Source organism: Oncorhynchus nerka, linkage group LG26 (genome assembly GCF_034236695.1).
Source record: "Oncorhynchus nerka isolate Pitt River linkage group LG26, Oner_Uvic_2.0, whole genome shotgun sequence".
NCBI classification, from domain to species: domain Eukaryota; kingdom Metazoa; phylum Chordata; class Actinopteri; order Salmoniformes; family Salmonidae; genus Oncorhynchus; species Oncorhynchus nerka.
Window position 1 is genome coordinate 34,987,227 of NC_088421.1, and position 24,753 is coordinate 35,011,979.

Below are 24,753 nucleotides of genomic sequence, written 5' to 3' on the forward strand. Positions count from 1 at the left end.
ACTGTATTGGAGCAGGTTCTTTTGTTTGCATGTTATTGTGGAACTCTTTCATTCCTTCAACCTACATTGGTATTTCAACACTTTCCTTTGATTGCAACCGCTTGAACAGCATCACAAAACACAGGAGGTCCCAATGCTAACGTAAGGTCAGAGTTTCAACAGTTAAACAATTTCCTGTAATATCAGAAACTGTAGGAGGTCTTGGGAAGTTTGCTTTTACTCCTCCCTCTCATACTCTCCTCCTCCCACCAATTATTCTTCGCTCTTAAACCAAAGGTACCTCAGTCTTTCTTTTCTCCCAGGACCGGATAGTTCCAGGCCATCAGCCCAGTCGTTCACCCCAGGAATCCTTCAGGTATTTGGGCCAGGGATTAGAGATTCTCCCTTTAGGAGACCATGGACTGGGAGGGATAAGGAGGAGAGGAGTATTATGCTCTGCAGTATGCGACGCCGTTCAGGTCACGGTCCTTGAAATAGTCTTATTTGATTTATCAAATAGTCTTATTTGATGTGTTCATTTTGACACACAAGACCTGAACAGCCTTTCATACTGTAGTAGAGGTTTGGGGTTAAGAGCTAGCCTAAAGCCTGGGATACAGACCGTCACTTGTAAATGTTTGTCTACTAATTCATCTTGTATGGAGCCTACACATGTAGGATCTTAATTTGATCACCCTCTTGCTGGAGAACTTAAACGTTTGTAATTTCCACTTTGAAAAGTATCAACCCCTACAAAACGTCCATTAATTATAATCCACATAATAGTTCACATTTCCTGTTGCTGCAGGATATTTTTCCTGGTGTAGCAAACTGGTCAAATTAAGATCCAACATCTGTATTTTATCCTGTTTTCTACAGCAGTATTTGTGTTATAGGAGAGATTTATGTTGGTCTGTCCTCTGTTAAATAGTATTATTATGAGAAGAGGGGAGAAGCTGTTAAAATGACTGTGTTGAAAGGGAATGTCTTTCTGTCATCTACAGTTAGTCGTGAGGAAATCCTTGTTAGGGTGTGGCACTACTTGTGTATTTACTCTGAGTAGGAGCCAACTCAGGGTAGAGTGCACAGGAGGTTGGTGGCACCTTAATTGGGGAGGATGGATCGTGGTAATGGCTGGAGCGGAATGAGTGTAATGGTATAAAAACATCAAACACAAGGTTTCCATGTGTTGGATGCCATTCCATTCACTCCGTTCCAGACATTATTATGAGCTGTCCTCCCGTCAGCAGCCTCCACTGGTAGAGTTTAAACACTGACACACAACCTCATACACACTGTATGTTTACTGTATAGACTCAACTTAATATAGCTTGAATATACAGTTACAGTAAGCAATTTCATACTATAGAAAAACACAACCATACTAACAGCTTTACTGTACAATACAGATACACTACTTCAGAATGCAGATGTATTATTCACTACAATACAGATACACTTTTTCAGAATGCAGATGTATTATTCACTACAATACAGATACACTTTTTCAGAATGCAGATGTAATATTCACCACAATACAGATGCACTACTTCAGAATGCAGATGTAATATTCACCACAATACAGATGCACTACTTCAGAATGCAGATGTAATATTCACCACAATACAGATGCACTACTTCAGAATGCAGATGTAATATTCACCACAATACAGATGCACTACTTCAGAATGCAGATGTATTATTCACTACAATACAGATGCACTACTTCAGAATGCAGATGTATTATTCACTACAATACAGATGCACTACTTCAGAATGCAGATGTATTATTCACTACAATACAGATGCACTACTTCAGAATGCAGATGTAATATTCACTACAATACAGATGCACTACTTCAGAATGCAGATGTATTATTCACTACAATACAGATGCACTACTTCAGAATGCAGATGTATTATTCACTACAATACAGATGCACTACTTCAGAATGCAGATGTATTATTCACTACAATACAGATGCACTACTTCAGGATGCAGATGTATTATTCACTACAATACAGATGCACTACTTCAGGATGCAGATGTATTATTCACTACAATACAGATGCACTACTTCAGGATGCAGATGTATTATTCACTACAATACAGATGCACTACTTCAGAATGCAGATGTATTATTCACTACAATACAGATGCACTACTTCAGAATGCAGATGTATTATTCACTACAATACAGATGCACTACTTCAGAATGCAGATGTATTATTCACTACAATACAGATGCACTACTTCGTCCAAGTACACCATTTAGATCATGTGAAAGCTTTAGTAGGCTATCCAGAGGCTTTATCAAATCAATAAGAGGAGAGATATAGGGAGGGAAACAGGAGAGTCCACTGTCTCAAGGCAACATTTACAACGTTACTCCTTCTTAATGGGTTTATACAGCAGCCAGATAACATATAGCTTGCCTCAATTTCCAAGCTTACTTATAAGCCGAGTGATGAACGAGATGTGGGAGTATTAACATATAGCAGGGTTTCTTTATCCTGGTTCTGGGGACCAACAGAGGTGCACATATTTGTTCTTGCCCATCACTAACACCACCTGATTCAGCCAGTAAAATGCTTGATATTAAGTTGATTTGTTTAAACAGGTGGGTTAGTAATGACCTTATAGTAGTACAGACTAATGAGCAGTGGCGGTTCTATGTTGTATGGCTCCCTGGGCGAACCCCACCTTCAGGGTAGCCAATGTGCGGGGGCACCGGTTAGTTGGGCTAATTTAAGGTAGTATGTACATGAATGTATAGTTTAAGTGACTATGCATATATGATAAAAAGAGAGTAGCCCTCGTCACAGCTGTCTTGGTGTGTTTGGATCATTCTAATTTGTTGGTGATGTGGACACCAAGGAACATGAAGCTCTCAACCTGCTCCACTACAGCCCTGTCGATGAGAATGGGGGCGTGCTTGGTCCTCCTTTTCCTGTAGTCCACAATCATCTCCTTAGTCTTGGTTAAGTTGAGGGATAGGTTGTTATTCTGGCACCACCTGGCCAGGTCTCTGACCTCCTACCTATAGGCTGTCTCATCATTGTCGATGATCAGGCCTACCACTGTTATGTCGTCTGCAAACTTAATGATGGTGTTGGAGTCGTGCCTGGGCATGCAGTCGTGGGTGAACAGGGAGTACAGGAGGGGACTGAGCACGCACCCCTGAGGGGCTCCAGTGTTGAGGATCAGTGTGGCAAATATGTTGCTACCTACTCTTACCACCTGGGGGTGGCCCGTCAGGAAGTCCAGGATCCAGTTGCAGAGGGAGATGTTTAGTCTCAGGATCCTTAGCTTAGTGATGAGCTTTGAGGGTACTATGGTGTTGAACACTGAGCTGTAGTCAATTAATAGATTTCTCAGGTAGGTGTTCCTTTTGTCCAGGTGGGAAAGGGCGGTGGGAAGTGCAATAGAGATTGCATCATCTGTGGATCTGTTGGGTGGTATGCAAATTGGAGTGGGTCTATGGTTTCTGGGATGATGGTGTTGATGTGCGCAATTACCAACCTTTCAAAGTACTTCATGGCTACAGACATGAATGCTACGGGTCTGTAGTCATTTAGGCAAGTTGCCTTAGTGCTCTTGGGCACAGGGACTATGGTGGTCTCCTTGAAACATGTTGCTATTACAGACTCAATCAGGGACATGTTGAAAATGTCAGTGAAGACACCTGCCAGTTGGTTAGCACATGCTCAGGGTACACGTCCTGGTAATCAGTTTGGCCTTGTGAATGTTGACCTGCTTAAAGGTCTTACTCACATTGGCTACGGAGAGCGTGATCACATAGTCGTCCGGAACATCTGATGCTCTCATGCATGCCTCAGTGTTGCTTGCCTCGAAGCGAGCGTAGAAGTGTTTTAGCTCGTCTGGTAGGCTCATGTCACCTCGCAGCTCGCGGCTGTGCTTCCCTTTGTAGTCTAATAGTTTGCAAGCCCTGCCACATAAGACGAGTATCGGAGCTGGTGTAGTATGATTCAATCTTAGCCCTGTATTGGCACTTTGCCTGTTTGATGGTTCGTCTGAGGGCATGGCAGGATTTCCTATACGCTTCTTGTTAGAGTCCCGCACCTTGAAAGCGGCAGCTCTACCCTTTAGCTCAGTGCGAATGTTGCCTGTAATCCATGGCTTTTGGTTGGGATATGTACGTACGGTCACTTTGGGGATGACGTCCTCGATGCACTTATTGATGAAGCCAGTGAATGATGTGGTGTACTCGTCAATGCCTTTGGAAGAATCCTGGAACATGTTCCAGTCTGTGATAGCAAAACAGTCCTATAGTTTAGCATCTGCTTCATCTGACCACTTTTTATAGACCGAGTCACTGGTGCTTCCTGCTTGATTTTTGCTTGTAAGCAGGAATCGGGAGGATATAATTGTGGTCAGATTTACCAAATGGAGGGCGAGGGAGAGCTTTGTACGCATCTCTGTGTTTGGAGTACATTTGATCTAGAGTTATTTTCCCTCTGGTTGCACATTTAACATGTTGATAGAAATTAGGTAAAACTGATTTAAGTTCGCCTGCATTAGTCCCCAGCCACCAGGAGTGCCGCCTCTGAGTGAGCGGTTTCCTGTTTGCTTATTTCCTTATACAGCTGGCTGAGTGCAGTCTTAGTGCTGGCATCTGTCTGTGGTGGTAAATAATCAGCCACGAAAGGTATAGATGAAAACTCTCTTGGCAAATAGTGTCTTACTGTGTTTTACAAATAGAGTGCTGTTCTATCTAGCCGGTGCAACATATATCCCGCTAGCTGAATATCCATGTCATCATTCAGCCACGATTCCATGAATCATAAGATGATACAATTTTTGATGTCTCGTTGGTAGGATATTGATGATCGTACCTCGTCTAATTTATTGTCCAATGATTGTACGTTGGCAAGTAATATTGATGGTAGCGGAAGCTTTCCCACTCGCCTTCTGCGGATCCTTACGAGGCACCCTGCCCTGTGACCTCTGTACCTGCATCTCTTTCTCTTGCCAATAACGGGGATGTTGACCTTGTCGGGTGTTTGAAGAATGTCCTCTGCGTCCTGCTTGTTGACGGGAAAAAAATCTGATCGCTGTCCTGATATCCAGAAGCTATTTTCTGCATTAAGATACGGTGACAGAACATTATGTACAAAATAAGTTACAAATAATGCAAAAAACCCCACATAGTGCAATTGGTTAGGTGCTCGTAAAACTGCTGCCATTTACTCTGTGCCATTTTTTAGATGAGGGACAATGGTCGCTACTGTTTCTCTCCATGCTTGAGTTAAGTCTCTTCTGGGACCCCCTTAACAACCACAATGTGTTATTGTCTGAAGTGTTTCATTGGTTAGACCAGATAATGGGGAACTGGCTCACATTTCAGTTCCACAATTCAAGATCCCCAGTCTAGAAAAGTACACGTTTTTGTGAGATCTGTGACATTTATCACCACTCAACAACACCATAAGACTGTTTGTCCACTGAGCTAAAGCCTGGGCTTCAAAGACAGATCGTCATAGGATAGTCACACACTATTGAGAGATGAGGAAAAACATAGTTTTCCACTTCCTCCTTAGTATTCTACAGCAATTGACCCCATTGTTTCACATTCACTTTTTCTTTTAAGAAAAATGATAGAATAAGAGTTGTGTAGGAGTAGCTATAGGTAAACAAACACATGCTTTTTGTGAGAAGTTGTCATGGCAACCCACGGGAAGTGTGGTAGGAAGAAAAAGGAGATGGAAATAAGTACGGTAGGTATAGAAACTCTGACCAGGTGCTTAATATGACATAATACAACATAATAATATAATGCAACACAACAACATTGGCTGTAGTGACCATAACATTGTGACAATAACAAGGAAAGCCAAAGTGCCAAAGGTTGGGCCTAAAGTAAGCTCTAAGAGATCATACAAAATATTTTCTCAGGACTCTTTTGTTGAAGATGTAAAACATTTATGTTGATCTGATGCATATGGGGAAGTGAATCCAGATGCAGAACTGGAAGTATTTGTAAAATGATTCATGCAAATAGTTGATGTGCAAGAAATCAACTGTGAGAACTGTAGAGCCCCCTGAATTGATGATGCATTGAACAATTGTATGGTTCAAAGATGTGATTCTAAAGAGCTGCTCAGGTTATTGGTTGACATGCTGTCAATTGAGAAATGTTGTGACTAAGCCTAACAAAAATAATAAATTATGTTACCAAACCAAGATAAATGACATAAAACACAATGGAAAAATACTTTGGAGTACCTAAACATGTGCTGAAAACTCAATTATTCTCCATTGTTCATTGAAGTTGATGGGTCATTTACAACAAAACCTTTTGGTGTTGCCAATCATTTCAATGACTCTCACTAGAGTGAAGTGGAAAACCTCAGAAGGGAAATGACAACACTGAACAGGGAACTGTCATATTTTTGTATAAAATATCTAATAATGAAATGGAGGGGTTATTGTTTTGAATTTGGTCAAGTTAGTGTGGGAGAGGTGGAAAACTATTGTTATCCATCACTAATGATAAACCACCAGGTAAAGACAATCTTGATGGGAAACTATTGAGAATGGTAGCAGACTGGATTGTCACCACTATTTGCTATATCTTTAACCAAAGCCTAAAGGAGTGCGTGTCCACAGGTTTGGAAGGAAGCTACATGAATTCCATTTCCTAAAAATAGTAAAACACCCTTTGCTGGCTCTAACAGCCGCCCAATCAGTTTGCTGCCTGTTCTTAGTAAACTGATGGAGAGAATTGTGTTTAACCAAATACAATGCTGTTTTTCAGAGTTAACTACTGATTTTCAGCATGTATATAGAGAAGGGCACTCAACTTGTACTGCACTGACTTAGGGGACGAGTGATTGGTTAAAATAGATTGATTATAATAGTTGGAGCTGTAGTGTTAGATTTCAATGCAGCTTATCATGTTATTGATCATAAATTGGTATTGAAGAAACTCACTTGCTTTGGCTTTACATCACCTGCCATCACATTGTTGGAGAGTTATTTATCCAATAGAACCCAATGAAAACTTTTCTAACATCAGACATGGACAATGTGGTGTCCCTCTGGGCAGTTGCCTTGGGCCATCACTTTTCTCTATTTTTACCAATGAATTGCCACTGGTCTTACACAAAGCTAGAATGACTGTACGTGGATGATTATACACTCTATATGTCAGCACCCAAAGCCAGGGAGCTCACTGAAAGTCTAAATAAGGAGTTACAGTCAATATCAGAATGAGTGATTAATAATAAACTGTACTAGTTAAGGCTCTGGTCTCATCTTGATTACTGTCCGGTAATATGGTCAAGTTCAGAAAAGACCTAGCAATGCTATAGCTGGTTCAAAGCATAACAGCACGCCTCACCCTTAACTGCACACATACCTAACATCAACAAGATGCATTCCAGTCTTTCCTGGTTAAGGGGTGGATGAGAGATGAACTGCTTCTTAGTTTAGTTGACTTTATTATTTTTTATTCCTTAAATGAATAATCTAATCTCTGCTCAGGCAGTAGCAGTCAGCCAGCGAGGCCATCTAAAGTTATGTGGTCCCTATACAGTACTGTCTTTACTAATACTATTTAGCTACGTATGTAGAGTGCCTTCCGAAAGTATTCAGTCCGCTTTACTTTTTCCACATTTTGTTACAGCCTTATTCTAAAATGTATAAAATTGTTTTTTTTCTCATCAATCTACACATAATACTCCATTATGACAAAGCAAAAAAATAATTTAATGTTTGATAATTTATAAAAAAATATTAAACTGAAATATCACATTTACATAAGTATTCAGACCCTTTACTCAGTACTTTGTTGAAGCACCTTTGGCAGCGATTACAGCATTGAGTCGTCTTGGGTATGACGCTACAAGCATGGCACACCTGTATTTGGAGTTTCTCCCATTTTTCTCTGCAGATCCTCTCAAGCTCTGTCAAATTGGATGGGGAGCGTCACTGCACAGCTATTTTCAGGTCTCTCCAGAGATGTTCGATCGGGTTGAAGTCTGGGCTCTGGCTGGGCCACTCAAGGACATTCAGAGACTTGTCCTGAAGCCACTCCTGCATTGTCTTGGCTGTGTGCTTAGGGTCATTGTTCTGTTGGAAGGTGAACCTTTGCCCCAGTCTGAGGTCCTGAGCGCTCTTCAGCAGGTTTTCATTAAGGATCTCTCTGTACTTTTCTCTGTTCATCTTTCCCTCAATCCTGACTATTCTCCCAGTCCCTGCAGCTGACAAACATCCCCACAGCATGATTCTGCCAACACCATGATTCACCATACGGATGGTGCCAGGTTTCCTCCAGACATGACACTTGGCATTCAGGCCAAAGAGTTCAATCTTGGTTTCATCAGACCAGAGAATCTTGTTTCTCATGGTCTGATAGTCTTTAGGTGCCTTTTGGCAAACTCCAAGTTGGCTGTCATGTGCCTTTTGCTGAGGGGCTTCCGTCTGGCAACTATACCATAAAGGCCAGATTGGTGGAGTGCTGCAGAGATGGTTGTCCTTCTGGAAGTTTCTCCCATCTCCACAGAGGAACTCTGTGAGCTCCCTAACCAAGGCCCTTCTCCCTCGATTGCTCAGTTTGGCCGGACGGCCAGTTCTAGGAAGAGTCTTGGTGTTTCTACAGCTGCATTGCTTGCTGTTTGGGGTTGAAGCACCTGGGTTTCTGTACAGCACTTTGAGATATCAGCTGATGTACAAAGGGCTATATAAATCAATTTTGCTCTGACATGCAATATCAACTGTGGGTCCTTGTATAGGCAGGTGTGTGCCTTTCCAAATAATGTCCAAACAATTGAATTTACCACAGGTGGACTCTAATCAAGTTGTAGAAACATCTCAAGAATGATCAATGGAAACAGGATGCACCTGAGCTCAATTTTGAGTCTCATAGCAAAGTGTCTGAATACCTATGTAAATAAGTTGCTTCTGTTTTTTATTTTGAATAAATTTGCAAACATAAAAAATAAAAATAAATGTTTTCGCTTTGTCATTATGGTGTATTGTGCGTAGATTGCTGAGGAATAACACTGTAAAGTAACAAAATGTTGAGAAATGGGTCTGAATAGTTTCTGAAGGCATATGCTGCAGAGCTGTCTGACATCAATCATTTTACTCGTTTGTCAAAGTAGATAAGGTATACTTTTTCACAAACTGTCTCTGTCCCTGTCGTACATTCCTCATTGATGTGGTCTGTGTGCATCAAACCTAATTTAGCAGGCTTAAAAGAGTATCCATCCAGAGATCCGTATACAATGATGATGCCCTAACAATGAGAGTATTTTTCCCAAAGCCAGTAAGGCAGGTGAAAGGTTTAGGTCCAAAATAAGCCCATAGAAACTCACTTGGCTTATTTTGGACAGATTTTGGCGAGAGTGAAACCTCTTGCTTCGTCTCTTCCTCTTTGATCTGTCTTTGAGCTAAAAAATAAAAAAAGCTGGCGCAATGGATTATGATCATTGCAGTTACCACATTTCTGCACTGTATTACTTGCTTAATAAAAACTCCCTTCAGCGCAGCATCCCACATGATTCTTAACTTGATTTCTTTTGTTAATTATTTAATTTCTCTCTAGAGAAATGACGTGTTCGGCTCACAAAAAAAATAACTAAATTGAACCAACTTCGGTCAATTAGTTGTTTAATAACTAATTATTAGTTATTAAAAAATAAATTATGTTGGTTAATCACTCAGCAAACCTACAGTACATGCCACCAGGGGTCTCTTCACAGTCCCCAAGTCCAACATGAATTCACGGCAACGCACAGTATTATTCAGAGCCATGATCGATCCATCTCCAATTACTAAAGCAAAAAGCTAAATACCTTTTTTAAAAACAGATTAAAAAACATATGGAATGGCAGGGACTGTATGTGGACACGCGCGCACACACAGACTCACTCTAACACACACAACATTTTTTAGTTGCATTGTTCGTATTATGCTTTAGTTGTTTGTATATCATTGTATTTTAAATTTGTATCACTGTCCTTGTCAAACCAATACATTTTCCCACCAACTTTAGCATCCCGCTGACTTTATCATCCCTCCAACTTTGTTTCACCTTTTGCCTATGTCTGAAAGGTGTAGCCGGTATCAAAGCCTTTTATTTCCGCAAACTGGCCTAGTCATGATTGTGGTAAAGTTCTGCCTATGGCTTAGTATGAAATGTAGCCGTAATGCTGAGGCGGCATTGGCATGCACTACACTCTTAATAACCTCTTGAGACTAGGGGGCAGTATTTTGATGTTTGGATGAAAAACGTACCCAAATGAAACTGCGTATTTGTCAGGCCCAGAAGCTAGAATATGCATATAATTGGCAGATAGAAAACACTCAAGTTTCCAAAACAGTCAAAATATTGTCTGTGAGTATAACAGAACTGATATTGCAGGTGAAAATCTGAGGAAAATCCAACTAGGAAGTGCTGTTATTTTGAAACCTCTCTGTTCCATTGCATGCCTTCCCTCCATTTAAAGGGATATCAACCAGATTCCTTTGCCTATGGCTTCCACATAGTGTGAACAATCTTTAGACATAGTTTCAGGCTTTCATTCTGAAAAATGAGAGAGAATGATCACATCGTGTCAGTGCATAGCTGGGTGTCCCCAGAGTTTTGCATGCACCACCAGCTTGGAGCAGACCTTTTTCTCTCTCTCTCTCCTATTGAAAAAGCTAAAGTCCGGTTGAAATATTATCGATTATAAAAAAACGTTTTACATGTTTCTATGAACTTTACGGATACTATTTGGAATTTTCGTCTGCCCGTCGTGACCTGCATGAGCCTGTGGATTACTGAACAAAACGCGCCAACCAAATTGAGTTTTTTGGATATAAAAATAATCTTTATGGAACAAAACTAACATTTATCGTGTAACTGGGAGTCTCGTGAGTGCAAACATCCGAAGATCATCGGATGATCTTAAGTGATTAATTTGATTGCTTTTCTGAAAGTCAGTGACCAATCTACTTTGCTGTTTAATGTTTTGTCTGCTGAGAGAGCTGTCCTAACAAACGCTTGGATAGCTTTTGCTGTAAAGGTTTTTTGAAATCTTACACGCCAGTTGGATTAACAAGCTAAGCTGTGTTTTGGTATATTGCACATGTGATTTCATGAAAATTAAATATTTTTAATAATTAAATTTTAATTTGGCGCTCTGCAATTCAGCGGATATTGACGAAAATGATCCCGCTAAAGGGATGGGTGTGCCAAGATTTTTAAGGTCTTGATGGTTGCTAGGCAGTGGTCATTACTACTATCGTCCTTTCTGAACTTTGCGAGGCATGTCACTTCATCCATCTTCGCTAAGCCCACCACCATATGAAATGTTTCTTAATAACCACAACTGGATGGACCCATAAAGAATTTCTTTGGGAATAAATATCACTGAATGACCAAAATATTTGAATGAAAGTAGGCTAATGCAATTGAAGGCATCAAATTGTTGCTTACTGAAACTCCCAAAGTCATCCAATTGTTCTAATACATTTTATTGAAGCAATAGCCTGCTGCGTGTGGTCAACAACTTCAGTGCCGTTTCGGGCTGCTCTGAGACAAGTGGGAACTGGTCTTAATAATTCAATTAATGTCAGATTTATTTCCTTTTCACTGAGGCTCCGTTTGGATATTGGTTATAGGCCACAGCTAGGTTGTAGAAATGTTAGCTACGTTGAGGTGAGTGCTGCTCATGATCATCTTGTCAAGTTGGCTAATTTATTGCCCATGATCAGAACATTTTGCCAACATGCGAATGTAGCTTAACAAATCGATTATTTTCTTCTTCAGTCGCTTAGTAGCCTAGACCTACTACTGACAACCTTTGACTTGTCTTCATCAATGTGATTTTGTTTCACTGAATCTCTGTGTATATTTGGTTCATTCTCTGGCTGGGCAAATAAGTGAAGGTGGTATAGCTTATCGATTTGTTTTCTCATCTATCTGATCTTTAATTACTTGTTACTTTTATTCCTTATTCTTATCTGTATTTTTTAACTGTATTGTTGGTTTAGGGGCTCGTAAGTAAGCATTTCACTGTAAGGTTGTATTCGGCGCATGTGACTAATACTATTTGATTTGATTATCACTGATCAGAACCATTTGGCATGCAATAATGTAGCCTAAAGTAAGTGCATGATTTTGCTCGATCACGTATAGACAACTCCAAAAACCTGCAGAGGTTGAAAAAGAGATGAAATGTGGATATATGACAGTGGTTCCCGTGATGCTGTGTGGGAAAAATATTATTTCTATTTTATTCCATTATATTCTTAGCCTACCATAACATATATAGTTGTTGACAGTGGTCAGGGTAAGTGTGTTTAACAAACAAAATAACTTTTGATTTCATGTAGCCTATAGGCTCAAAATAAATTACTTTTATTAGTCTTATGTTTCATAGGACTTCTTAAAAACATTGTCAGATTTATTTTTATTTACATTTTACCCCTTTTCTCCCCGATTTCGTGGTATCCAATTGGTAGTTACAGTATTTTCTCATCGCTGCAACTCTCGTACAGACTAAGGAGAGGCGAAGGTCGAGAGCCCTGCATCCTCCGAAACACAACCCAACCAAGCCGCACTGCTTCTTGACACAATGCCCACTTAACCCGGAAGCCAGCTGCACCAATGTGTCGGAGGAAACACCGTACACCTGGCGACCATGTCAGTGTGCACTGTGGCCGGTCCGCCACAGGAGTCACTAGTGCACAAAGGGACAAGGACATCCCTGCCAGTCAAACCCTCCCCTAATCCAGACGACGGTGGGCTAATTGTACGCCACCCCATGGGTCTCCCGGTCTCAGCCGGCTGCGACAGAGCCTGGTCTCAAACCCAGGATCTCTAGTGGCACAGCTAACACTGCGATGCAGTGCCTTAGACCACTGCACCACTCAGGAGGCCCAGACAGATTTTTTTTCTTTCTGTAGGGTATCAGTGTGTCAGTGTTTTTTTTACTATTCATGTTTTTGTTTTATTGTGGACCCCAGGAAGAGTAGCTGATGCTTCTGCAAAAGCTAATGGGGATACAAATAAATAAACACAACAGTTTCCCTCATTGCAGGTAGAGATCAGTCGAGATGGAGAAAGGTTATCCCGGGGATGGTACTTCCGCCCCTCACCCAGAACCTCCCATGAACTATGGGGGGATAGCCACGGGCCAGGGCCCCCAGCCAGGCTTGTACCCCCAGCCCCCAGGCGGATACCCTGCCTCCCCTGGTCCTCCACAACCAGGGTTCCAACCTGGTCCCTACCAGGGAGGTGAGTGTCTACTGGTTCATATTGTACTTTAGAAGGCTGGATTTACTGTATATTCTGTGTGTGAGAACCAAGCATTTTCACATGAGTTTTTGTAACAAAAAAATACCTCTTAGAATGTTTTTCTTCTTCGCCATTATCAACTCCATCTTAAAGACAACAGGACACACAACAAACTCTTCTAAAATACACATGTGGGTCTATGGAGATGAATTGAACGTTCTCTGCCCCTTGTGGTAACTACTGTAGATATGCTACAATCAGCCCAAGCCAAGTGAGAACACACAACAACAGCTTGATTGGCGGTTGTCTGTATGTCTGTCTGTCCTGCTGTTTGGCTACACTGTAGATATGATACAATCAGCCCAAGCCAAGTGAGAACACACAACAGCTTGGTTGGCGGTTGTGTCTGTCTGTCTGTCCTGCTCTTTGGCTACACTGGTGGAGAATGGAGGCATTGGAAAGTACCCTATTTCTTCAGTTCTCCCAAACCATTCAAGCACTTATGCCTTGTATACTGTTGTTCAGGTTAGTTATCATTGTTTTAGTTTACAATGGAGCCCCTAGTTCCACTCTTCATACCCCTGATACCTCCTTTGTCCCACCTCCCACACATGCGGTGACCTCACCCATTACAACCAGCATGTCCAGAGATACAACCTCTCTCATAATCACCCAGTGCCTGGGCTTACCTCCGCTGTACCCGCACCCCACCATACCCCTGTCTGCGCATTATGCCCTGAATATATTCTACCATGCCCAGAAACCTGCTCCTCTTATTCTCTTTCCCCAACGCTCTAGGCGACCAGTTTTGATAGCCTTTAGCCGCACCCTCATACTACTCCTCCTCTGTTCCGCGGGTGATGTGGAGGTAAACCCAGGCCCTGCATGTCCCCAGGCACCCTCATTTGTTGACTTCTGTGATCGAAAAAGCCTTGGTTTCATGCATGTCAACATCAGAAGCCTCCTCCCTATGTTTGTTTTACTCACTGCTTTAGCACACTGCTAACCCTGATGTCCTTGCCGTGTCTGAATCCTGGCTCAGGAAGGCCACCAAAAATTCTGAGATTTCCATACCAAACTATAACATCTTCCGTCAAGATAGAACCGCCAAAGGGGGAGGAGTTGCAGTCTACTGCAGAGATTGACATTACTTTGCAGGCTTACTTTCCAGGTCCATACCCAAACAGTTCGAACTACTAATCTTGAAAATTACTCTCTCCAGAAATAAGTCTCTCACTGTTGCCGCCTGCTACCGACCCCCCTCAGCACCCAGCTGTGCCCTGGACACCATTTGTGAATTGATCGCCCCCCATCTAGCTTCAGAGTTTGTTCTGTTAGGTGACCTAAACTGGGATATGCTTAACACACAAGCTAGATGCCCTCAATCTCACACAAATCATCAAGGAACCCACCAGGTACAACCCTAAATCTGTAAACAAGGGCACCCTCATAGATGTCATCCTGACCAACTGGCCCTCCAAATACACCTCCGCTGTCTTAAACCAGGATCTCAGCGATCACTGCCTCATTGCCTGTATCCGCTATGGAGCTGCAGTCAAACGACCACCCCTCATCACTGTCAAACGCTCCCTAAAACACTTCTGTGAGCAGGCCTTTCTAATCGACCTGGCCCGGGTATCCTGGAAGGACATTGACCTCATCCCGTCAGTTGAGGATGCCTGGTCATTCTTTAAAAGTAACTTCCTCACCATTTTAGATAAGCATGCTCCGTTCAAAAAATGCAGAACTAAGAACAGATATAGCCCTTGGTTCACTCCAGACCTGACTGCCCGCGACCAGCACAAAAACATCCTGTGGCGGACTGCAATAGTCCCCGCGATATGCAACTGTTCAGGGAAGTCAGGAACCAATACACGCAGAAAGCTAAGGCCAGCTTCTTCAGGCAGAAGTTTGCATCCTGTAGCTCCAACTCCAAAAAGTTCTGGGACACTGAAGTCCATGGAGAACAAGAGCACCTCCTCCCAGCTGCCCACTGCACTGAGGCTAGGTAACACGGTCACCACCGATAAATCCATGATTATCGAAAACTTCAACAAGCATTTCTCAACGGCTGGCCATGCCTTCCGCCTGGCTACTCCAACCTCGGCCAACAGCTCCGCCCCCCCCTGCAGCTACTCGCCCAAGCCTCTCCAGGTTCTCCTTTACCCAAATCCAGATAGCAGATGTTCTGAAAGAGCTGCAAAACCTGGACCCGTACAAATCAGCTGGGTTTGACAATCTGGACCCTCTATTTCTGAAACTATCCACCGCCATTGTCGCAACCCCTATTACCAGCATGTTCAACCTCTCTTTCATATCATCTGAGATCCCCAAGGATTGGAAAGCTGCCGCAGTCATCACCCTCTTCAAAGGGGGAGACACCCTGGACCCAAACTGTTACAGACCTATATCCATCCTGCCCTGCCTATCTAAGGTCTTCGAAAGCCAAGTCAACAAACAGGTCACTGACCATCTCGAATCACACCGTACCTTCTCCGCTGTGCAATCTGGTTTCCGAACCGGTCACGGGTGCACCTCAGCCACGCTCAAGGTACTAAATGATATCATAACCGCCATCAATAAAAGACAGTACTGTGCAGCCGTCTTCATCGACCTTGCCAAGGCTTTCGACTCGGTCAATCACCATATTCTTATCGGCAGACTCAGTAGCCTCGGTTTTTCTAATGACTGCCTTGCCTGGTTCACCAATTACTTTGCAGACAGAGTTCAGTGTGTCAAATCGGAGGGCATGCTGTCCGGTCCTCTGGAAGTCTCTGGGGGTGCCACAGGGTTCAATCCTCGGGCCGACTCTTTTTTTTCTGTATATGTCAATGATGTTGCTCTTGCTGCGGGCGATTCCCTGATCCACCTCTACGCAGACGACACCATTCTATATACTTCCGGCCCGTCCTTGGACACTGTGCTATCTAACCTCCAAACGAGCTTCAATGCCATACAACACTCCTTCCGTGGCCTCCAACTGCTCTTAAACGCTAGTAAAACCAAATGCATGCTTTTCAACCGTTCGCTGCCTGCACCCGCACGCCTGACCAGCATCACCACCCTGGATGGTTCCAACCTTGAATATGTGGACATCTATAAGTACCTAGGTGTCTGGCTAGACTGTAAACTCTCCTTCCAGACTCATATCAAACATCTCCAATCGAAAATCAAATCAAGAGTCTGCTTTCTATTCCGCAACAAAGCCTCCTTCACTCACGCCGCCAAACTTACCCTAGTAAAACTGACTATCCTACCAATCCTCGACTTCGGCGATGTCATCTACAAAATTGCTTCCAACACTCTACTCAGCAAACTGGATGCAGTTTATCACAGTGCCATCCGTTTTGACACTAAAGCACCTTATACCACCCACCACTGCGACTTGTATGCTCTAGTCGGCTGGCCCTCGCTACATATTCGTCGCCAGACCCACTGGCTCCAGGTCATCTACAAGTCCATGCTAGGTAAAGCTCCGCCTTATCTCAGTTCACTGGTCACGATGGCAACACCCATCCGTAGCACGCGCTCCAGCAGGTGTATCTCACTGATCATCCCTAAAGCCAACACCTCATTTGGCCGCCTTTCGTTTCAGTTCTCTGCTGCCTGTGACTGGAACAAATTGCAAAAATCGCTGAAGTTGGAGACTTTTATCTCCCTCACCAACTTCAAACATCTGCTATCTGAGCAGCTAAACGATCGCTGCAGCTGTACATAGTCTATCGGCAAATAGCCCACCCATTTTTACCTACCTCATCCCCATACTGTTTTTATTTATTTACTTTTCTGCTCTTTTGCACACCAATATCTCTACCTGTACATGACCATCTGATCATTTATCACTCCAGTGTTAATCTGCAAAATTGTAATTATTCGCCTACCTCCTCATGCCTTTTGCACACAATGTATATAAACTCCCCTTTTTTTTCTACTGTGTTATTGACTTGTTAATTGTTTACTCCATGTGTAACTCTGTGTTGTCTGTTCACACTGCTATGCTTTATCTTGGCCAGGTCGCAGTTGCAAATGAGAACTTGTTCTCAACTAGCCTACCTGGTTAAATAAAGGTGAAATAACAAATTTAAAAATTTAAAAAAACGTATAAAGTATGAACATACTGTTTCAAAAGTTCTGTGTTCTTTCCCCTCCTTTGAATCATATTGATTGTGTTGTGGATTACAGCACAGCAAACACTTACCTCCTTCAAGTACTATTTTGCAACACCACTTTGGAAACACTCCCCTTCAATGTCAATAATGTGTGGTGCCAGATATGTGTGGAAAAACAGTCAAACACCTACGCACACAAAAAACCCTGACCATTATATGTAGCTATTCACATTCTAGTAATTTATCACAGTACACGCTCTTATCCAGACATATGTAAACAAGCTCTTATCAAGGGAAGAACATGGGGTGGAACCCATTGGAACTGGAAATGGGGTGGAACCCATTGGAACTGGAAATGGGGTGGAACCCATTGGAACTGGAAATGGGGTGGAACCCATTGGAACTGGAAATGAATTTCACTGGGGGTGAATTTTGTTGATGATATGGTGCAACTATCTGAATCAGTTTGCCCCCAGACCCCCCTTTGTGGGTTAACCCAGTTAAAATGATAGTTCAGCAATGTTACATATTTAGAACATTTTTTTTCCTTACCTTGAAAGGAGTCTGAGCAAAGCAACCTTCAACAACAGACTGCTTTCCAGGTAAGAAAACAAGATCTAAATAAAGGCAAACCGCTATGTAAAACTGTAAAACTCCCTTAAATGTAAAACTCCCTTTAATCAAGTCCATTTCCACCACTAGGTACAATTTTATTCCGCAGTACATGGTGGTATAGTAACAACATGTTCATTGCATTGTGACCACATTGTGATTGGGATCTTACTCTCCTATTCAAGGTCCCCAAGCAGGTGTGTACACACCTCCACCACAGTACACCTCTGGACCAGGTGGACCGGTGCCAGTCGGTGAGTTGATACTTCCACTTCCACCACACACAGAGTGATGTACAGCTAACCGTGTGGGGACACAAAATTCAGTCCCATTAAAAATCCTATTTTCCCTAACCCCTAACCCTAAGCTTAACCCCAAACGTAAACCTAGCTATTAACCCTGACCCTAAAACTAACCCTAACGCCTAACCCTAAACCTAATTCTTACCCTAACACTAATTCTAACATGAACACTAAAAACCCCTTGTGACCTCAACTTGTGACCTGAATAGAATTATTGCCCCGGAATTGACCCAAACTGCCCCCTCCAACAATAGCTGTACATAGTTCAGACTGAAACAGTATTGTTTTGTCCGGTTGCCCGCCACAGCGCATTCATATGAAAATGTGAACATATTCAGTCTCTCTGTGTGGGCAGTCTGAACTGTATCCAAAGCTGCTCTGAGAAACCAGGGGATATGAAGTTATATAATGTCTCAGTCAGAGCTACTCTGGGAAACCAGGGGATATGAAGTTATATAATGTCTCAGTCAGAGCTACTCTGGGAAACCAGGGGATATGAAGTTATATAATGTCTCAGTCAGAGCTACTCTGGGAAACCAGGGGATATGAAGTTATATAATGTCTCAGTCAGAGCTACTCTGGGAAACCAGGGGATATGAAGTTAAATAATGTCTCAGTCAGAGCTACTCTGGGAAACCAGGGGATATGAAGTTACATAATGTCTCAGTCAGAGCTACTCTGAGAAACCAGGGGATATGAAGTTACAGAATGCAAAGTTCAGAAAGCAACATCCACGTCCATGTTTTGGACGAGGCTTTTCCTCTTTGACTATCCCAAATGGAACCCTATTCCCTTTATAGTGGGCCTATGGGCCCTGGTCAAAACTAGTGCTCTATATAGTGGGCCTATGGGCCCTGGTCAAAACTAGTGCTCTTTATAGTGGGCCTATGGGCCCTGGTCAAAACTAGTGCTCTATATAGGGTACAGAGTGCCATTTGAGACGGACTCTCTCACCCATTTGGGTTGTGACCCTTCTCTAACACTGATGTTATTGTGCTGTGCCAGAGAGGTGCCAGCCAATCATGGTTGATTTGATTTGGAGGCACTCTAAAATGTGTAGCAGACTGGTGGGAATGAATGGTCTCTGATCCTGGATCAGCTTTCCTTCCTCAGCTCTCAGGCAGACTCGACTAGCATTGGTCCCAGATGTGCAATCTACAACGCCATTGCTGTTATTGTCACAATGAGCACAAACAGGTCTGCGACCAGGTTAATATTCTACATTAAACTGGTTCAAAGGAAATAACCTTATCTGCTGTGGAGAACTGTTTAGCAGAACAAAACGATGCCTGAGTAAATATTTAGTCTTTAGAAAGGGAAGGTTATTTGATTCTCTTTGAGCTTCTATTCCGGAAGTGCAATTCAACTGTATTTGTGTGTGTGCACGTGCGCATGTGTGTAGAAAGTTTCTAAAGCGCAGTTGTACTCAGCAGACCACCAGGTGTCAGCATTGACTTTCACATATTTATTTCTGTCGTTCTAGATAAGGGAAATTTAAGTTGTGTTCATGATCCACTAAACAGTTCCTTTTACATTACCCTCTTCAATTACGCTACAATCCGTGTCACATCGGTGCCCCTTTTAAAGTTGTAAAGAAGGATGGACGGAAAGCGAGAGAGGCAAATGACATGGGAAGAGGCAAGAAAAGAAAGATGGACAGAAGAAGAAAAACATAAAAGATTGGGAAATGTTAGGAAAAATAATAATGAAACAAATGGAACTTGCTGGGGAACTTGGTTACATTGTCTCTCCTCAGTGACCTATGTAATAATGTCTCCTAACATTGTCTCTCCTCAGTGACCCATGTAATAATGTCTCCTAACCTTTTCTCTCCTCAGTGACCCATGTAATAATGTCTCCTAACTTTCTCTAACCTTAGTGACCCATGTAATAATGTCTCCTAACCTTGTCCTCTCTCGTTCTCCTCAGTGACCCTTGTAATAATGTCTCCTAAACTTGTGTGTGTGTCTCTCTCTCTCTCTCTCCTTAGTGACCCAGGTAATAATGACTCCTAGCCTGATGGAGGTCGGAGGTTCGACCATGTGTCCCCACTGCCAGCAGCACGTGGTCACCAAGACCGAGACCAACCCTGGCCTGCTCACCTGGCTCATCTGTGGTGGCCTCTTCATTGTTGGGTGAGAGAAATCATTCTGTAATGCTATGCTGTAGTATAGCTGTGTATATGACCGACTGGGGTAGGAAACCCGTGCACCACACAAGTGTTAGCCCTCTCAACTAAAGCCTATAGGCATACCTTTAATTAGTGCATTATGGAATAGGGTACCATTTTGACAGAGAGAATTCATTAACTCCACTGTTTACCCTCTAGGTGCTGGCCATGCTGCGCCATCCCTTTCTGTGTAGACTCATGTAAAGACGTGAATCACAGCTGTCCCAACTGCAACAATATCATCTACGTCTACAAACGCATTTGATATTAATTTGACCTGACTGTACTACCTTTATCTGAAGGACTGGGACATGGCACTTCAATCAAATCAACATTTCTGTAAATGTATGAGGTTCGTATTCACTAGGGCATGTGATGTTGGAAAATGTTTTACAACGAAGAAACAAAAACTAATTCTTATTGGACAAGTCCAGATAGTCCCTCCCTTTTTCAGTTCATTTTCTTCCATTTGGTGCCTAATGAATACAACCCAGGGGTAGCCAAAAGGGTTATGTCTATCCTATACAGTCCCTGAGCAGGTGGTGAGCTTCCCTCAGCTCCACAAAATACTACATAATATATGCCATTTAGCAGATGCTTTTATCCATTTTTGTATGGGTTGTCCTAGCGGAAATTCAAACCCACACGTGCCAAGCTCCATCAGGTCCCTGGCCAGACTTGACCCTTGTAGTGACTACCAAAGAGAATCTTGATACCAAAGACTGGTAGTAGCTGCGCTATAGCTGTTTCACTGTAGTTCTGTACTCGTCTGAAGTCCATGAAAGTAAAGGAACTTCTAAACCACTCTACTTATTGTAATATTGTTACATTGAGATGTATCTATCACCATCACTTCTTATTGTAACATTGTTACATTGAGATGTATATATCACCATCACTTCTTATTGTAACATTGAGATGTATATATCACCATCACTTCTTATTGTAATATTGTTACATTGAGATGTATCTATCACCATCACTTCTTATTGTAACATTGTTACATTGAGATGTATATATCACCATCACTTCTTTTTGTTACATTGAGATGTATATATCACCATCACTTCTTATTGTAATATTGTTACATTGAGATGTATATAGCACCATCACTTCTTATTGTTACATTGAGATGTATATAGCACCATCACTTCTTATTGTAATATCGTTACATTGAGATGTATATATCACCATCACTTCTTATTGTAATATTGTTACACTGAGATGTATATATCACCATCACTTCTTATTGTAACATTGTTACATTGAGATGTATATATCACCATCATACTTCTTATTGTTACATTGAGATGTATATATCACCATCATACTTCTTATTGTAATATTGTTACATTGAGATGTATATATCACCATCATACTACTTATTGTAATATTGTTACATTGAGATGTATATATCACATCACTTCTTATTGTAATATTGTTACATTGAGATGTATATATCACATCACTTCTTATTGTAATATTGTTACATTGAGATGTATATATCACATCACTTCTTATTGTAATATTGTTACATTGAGATGTATATATCACATCACTTCTTATTGTAATATTGTTACATTGAGATGTATATATCACATCACTTCTTATTGTAATATTGTTACATTGAGATGTATATATCACCATCACTTCTTATTGTAACATTGTTACATTGAGATGTATATATCACCATCATACTTCTTATTGTTACATTGAGATGTATATATCACCATCATACTTCTTATTGTAATATTGTTACATTGAGATGTATATATCACCATCATACTTCTTATTGTAATATTGTTACATTGAGATGTATATATCACCATCATACTTCTTATTGTAATATTGTTACATTGAGATGTATATATCACCATCACACTTCTTATTGTAATATTGTTACATTGAGATGTATATAGCACCATCACTTCTTATTGTTACATTGAGATGTATATAGCACCATCACTTCTTATTGTAATATCGTTACATTGAGATGTATATATCACCATCACTTCTTATTGTAATATTGTTACACTGAGATGTATATATCACCATCACTTCTTATTGTAATATTGTTACACTGAGATGTATATATCACCATCACTTCTTATTGTAATATTGTTACACTGAGATGTATATATCACCATCATACTTCTTATTGTAATATTGTTACATTGAGATGTTTCGTTATTACACTCTTGCAGTCGTTCCCTCACCGATCCTGTTCTCTTTTTTCCTCTGAACGTTCTACTACTCATTTGTCATAAAAGACCATTGTCAATATTTACAATGGATCTTATGGTTGTCTTTTCACTTCCTGTCTAGTTGCTCTGATTAAAGTTGTCTGTATTGAAGAGATGACTCAGCATTTTTTATTATGAACAGATAGGAAGCTTGAGCAGACTGCCAACAGTTATTTGTCATCCATAAACTGTGACTACTTCAAACCTCACTGGTTTCACAGCTACAGTGTTAGAACTTTATCTCACCAGGGTTGCGTCCCAATTATCTCTCCTTTTTTCCAAAGTGTGTACTTGTTCATTTCTCTTCATGGATTTGAGAGGAAATGACTTGTTCTCTCTCTGGCCCATGGACACAACAGGAAGAAGATGTGATTATTGGAGCGCTCCAATTCCTGTAAAACTCATTGTATAAATTTCCTGCAACAGTCCAACTTTCTGTAACTAACATTTCATCTGTCCAGACAAGTATCACAATTGAGAAATTGTCCCTGTTGGGCTAGATAAAGGAAGTGGAAATTAAACTGAGACACAGTTGACGTCTGATAGAATAAGTGCTCTTCACGAGTTTAAGTGAGTTTTCAAGTTGCAATTCAATGACATACTTGATAATTGCTCCTGATAACTGAATGCTCCAGTTTAGTGCACACTCTCATGAAAGACAATTGCTCTTCAACAATTAGAAAGGGTCACACAGGGAATGAGGGAGAGATGAATACAGTAAGTTAGATGTTTGTTTCTAGAAACTCCAGTGTGCTGTTCAAAACACTCAAGTCCTTTGTTTGTGCTTTGTTGAACATGCCCGGACATGTACGGTCATTTGATGTTGAAGTATTCACTGGAGCTGACTACCTCATGTTCTACTGCTTGAGTTCTTGCACCTCTTATTAGCTCAACAGTATTGTGGAGTTCCTGCACCTCTTAATAGCTCAACAGTATTGTGGAGTTCCTGCAACTCTTATTAGCTCAACAGTATTGTGGAGTTCCTGCAACTCTTATTAGCTCAACAGTATTGTGGAGCTCCTGCACCTCTTATTAGCTCAACAGTATTGTGAAGCTCCTGCACCTCTTATTAGCTCAACAGTATTGTGAAGCTCCTGCACCTCTTAGCTCAACAGTATTGTGGAGCTCCTGCACCTCTTATTAGCTCAACAGTATTGTGAAGCTCCTGCACCTCTTATTAGCTCAACAGTATTGTGAAGCTCCTGCACCTCTTAGCTCAACAGTATTGTGGAGTTCCTGCACCTTTTATTAGCTCAACAGTATTGTGCAGCTCCTGCACCTCTTAGCTCAACAGTATTGTGAAGCTCCTGCACCTCAATGTAAATAGAACTGTCAAGTCAAGCACTGGATTCAGTGAGAATAATGGGTTGTATTCATTAGTACATTCTTGAAATAAAAGTTGTTATTTAGAACCTAACAGGATTATTCAGCTGTCCACACAAAGCCTTTGAAGAACCCTTATTGGTTCCATATAAAATCACTTTTGGTTCCATGAAGAACCCTTTCCACAGTGGGAAAAAAGGTTCTAACTGAAACCAAAAAGGATTCTCCTATGGGGACATCTGAAAACACTTTTGGAACCCTTTTCCCCTAAGAGTGTACACACCATAGCAAAATGTTTTTTAATGAAAATTACAGTTTCCCATTTTGGGCCGCTTGCCTCCGTTTGGTTCCTAGTGAATACACCCACAGTGAAACTGTAGTTCCAACATGCCAGTAGAGGGCACTCAGCCTTACTGAATTGGCTGTTCTCTACAAAGTCTTGAGGAACAGACTACAATCACCTCTCTGCAAAACATGAGTGATTCAAACTATTGAATGCCGTTAGTGACGTCTTCCTTGTGACATCTTTATCATTTTACAAACATTGGGAACATTGGTTTTTAGAGGAGTTTACAAATTTGGTTAATTGAAAAATGTCCTCGCTACAACTCAAGTGGGCTAATAAGCTACTGAAGTTTACCCCCTTGAGGTTTGGGTAAGCTCTAATATATTACAGATACACACAAATAGTAAGGTCTCTGGGCTGAAGACATGGTGAAGTGGATTTGAACCATGGAGGGAGTGTGAGAGAGAGAGAGAGAG

General features: G+C 41.5%; 1 protein-coding gene across 2 annotated transcripts; it reads left to right on the forward strand.

Moving 5' to 3' along the window:
* Window positions 1–162: 162 nt before the first annotated feature.
* LOC115118256 (lipopolysaccharide-induced tumor necrosis factor-alpha factor homolog) lies at window positions 163–22,779 on the forward strand. Of its 2 annotated transcripts, none has more exons than XM_065010557.1 (5): window positions 163–355; window positions 13,021–13,232; window positions 18,139–18,207; window positions 20,246–20,390; window positions 20,585–22,779. In XM_065010557.1, the coding sequence occupies exons 2-5, from the start codon at window positions 13,052–13,054 to the stop codon at window positions 20,688–20,690; spliced, it is 501 nt and encodes a 166-aa protein (XP_064866629.1). In that variant the 5' UTR covers window positions 163–355; window positions 13,021–13,051; the 3' UTR covers window positions 20,691–22,779. The 2 variants fall into 2 exon arrangements, with proteins under 2 accessions (XP_064866629.1, XP_064866628.1); XM_065010556.1 differs by having other exon boundaries at window positions 170–355; window positions 13,036–13,232.
* Window positions 22,780–24,753: the final 1,974 nt, after the last annotated feature.

Bases quoted from the DNA above. Each gene is read 5' to 3' on its own strand.
- LOC115118256 (XM_065010557.1), top strand. From the start codon at position 13,052: ATGGAGAAAGGTTATCCCGGGGATGGTACTTCCGCCCCTCACCCAGAA. The intron at 13,233-18,138 runs GTGAGTGTCTAC...CTCCTATTCAAG, and splicing joins ACCTGGTCCCTACCAGGGAG to GTCCCCAAGCAGGTGTGTAC. The intron at 18,208-20,245 runs GTGAGTTGATAC...CTCTCTCCTTAG, and splicing joins AGGTGGACCGGTGCCAGTCG to TGACCCAGGTAATAATGACT.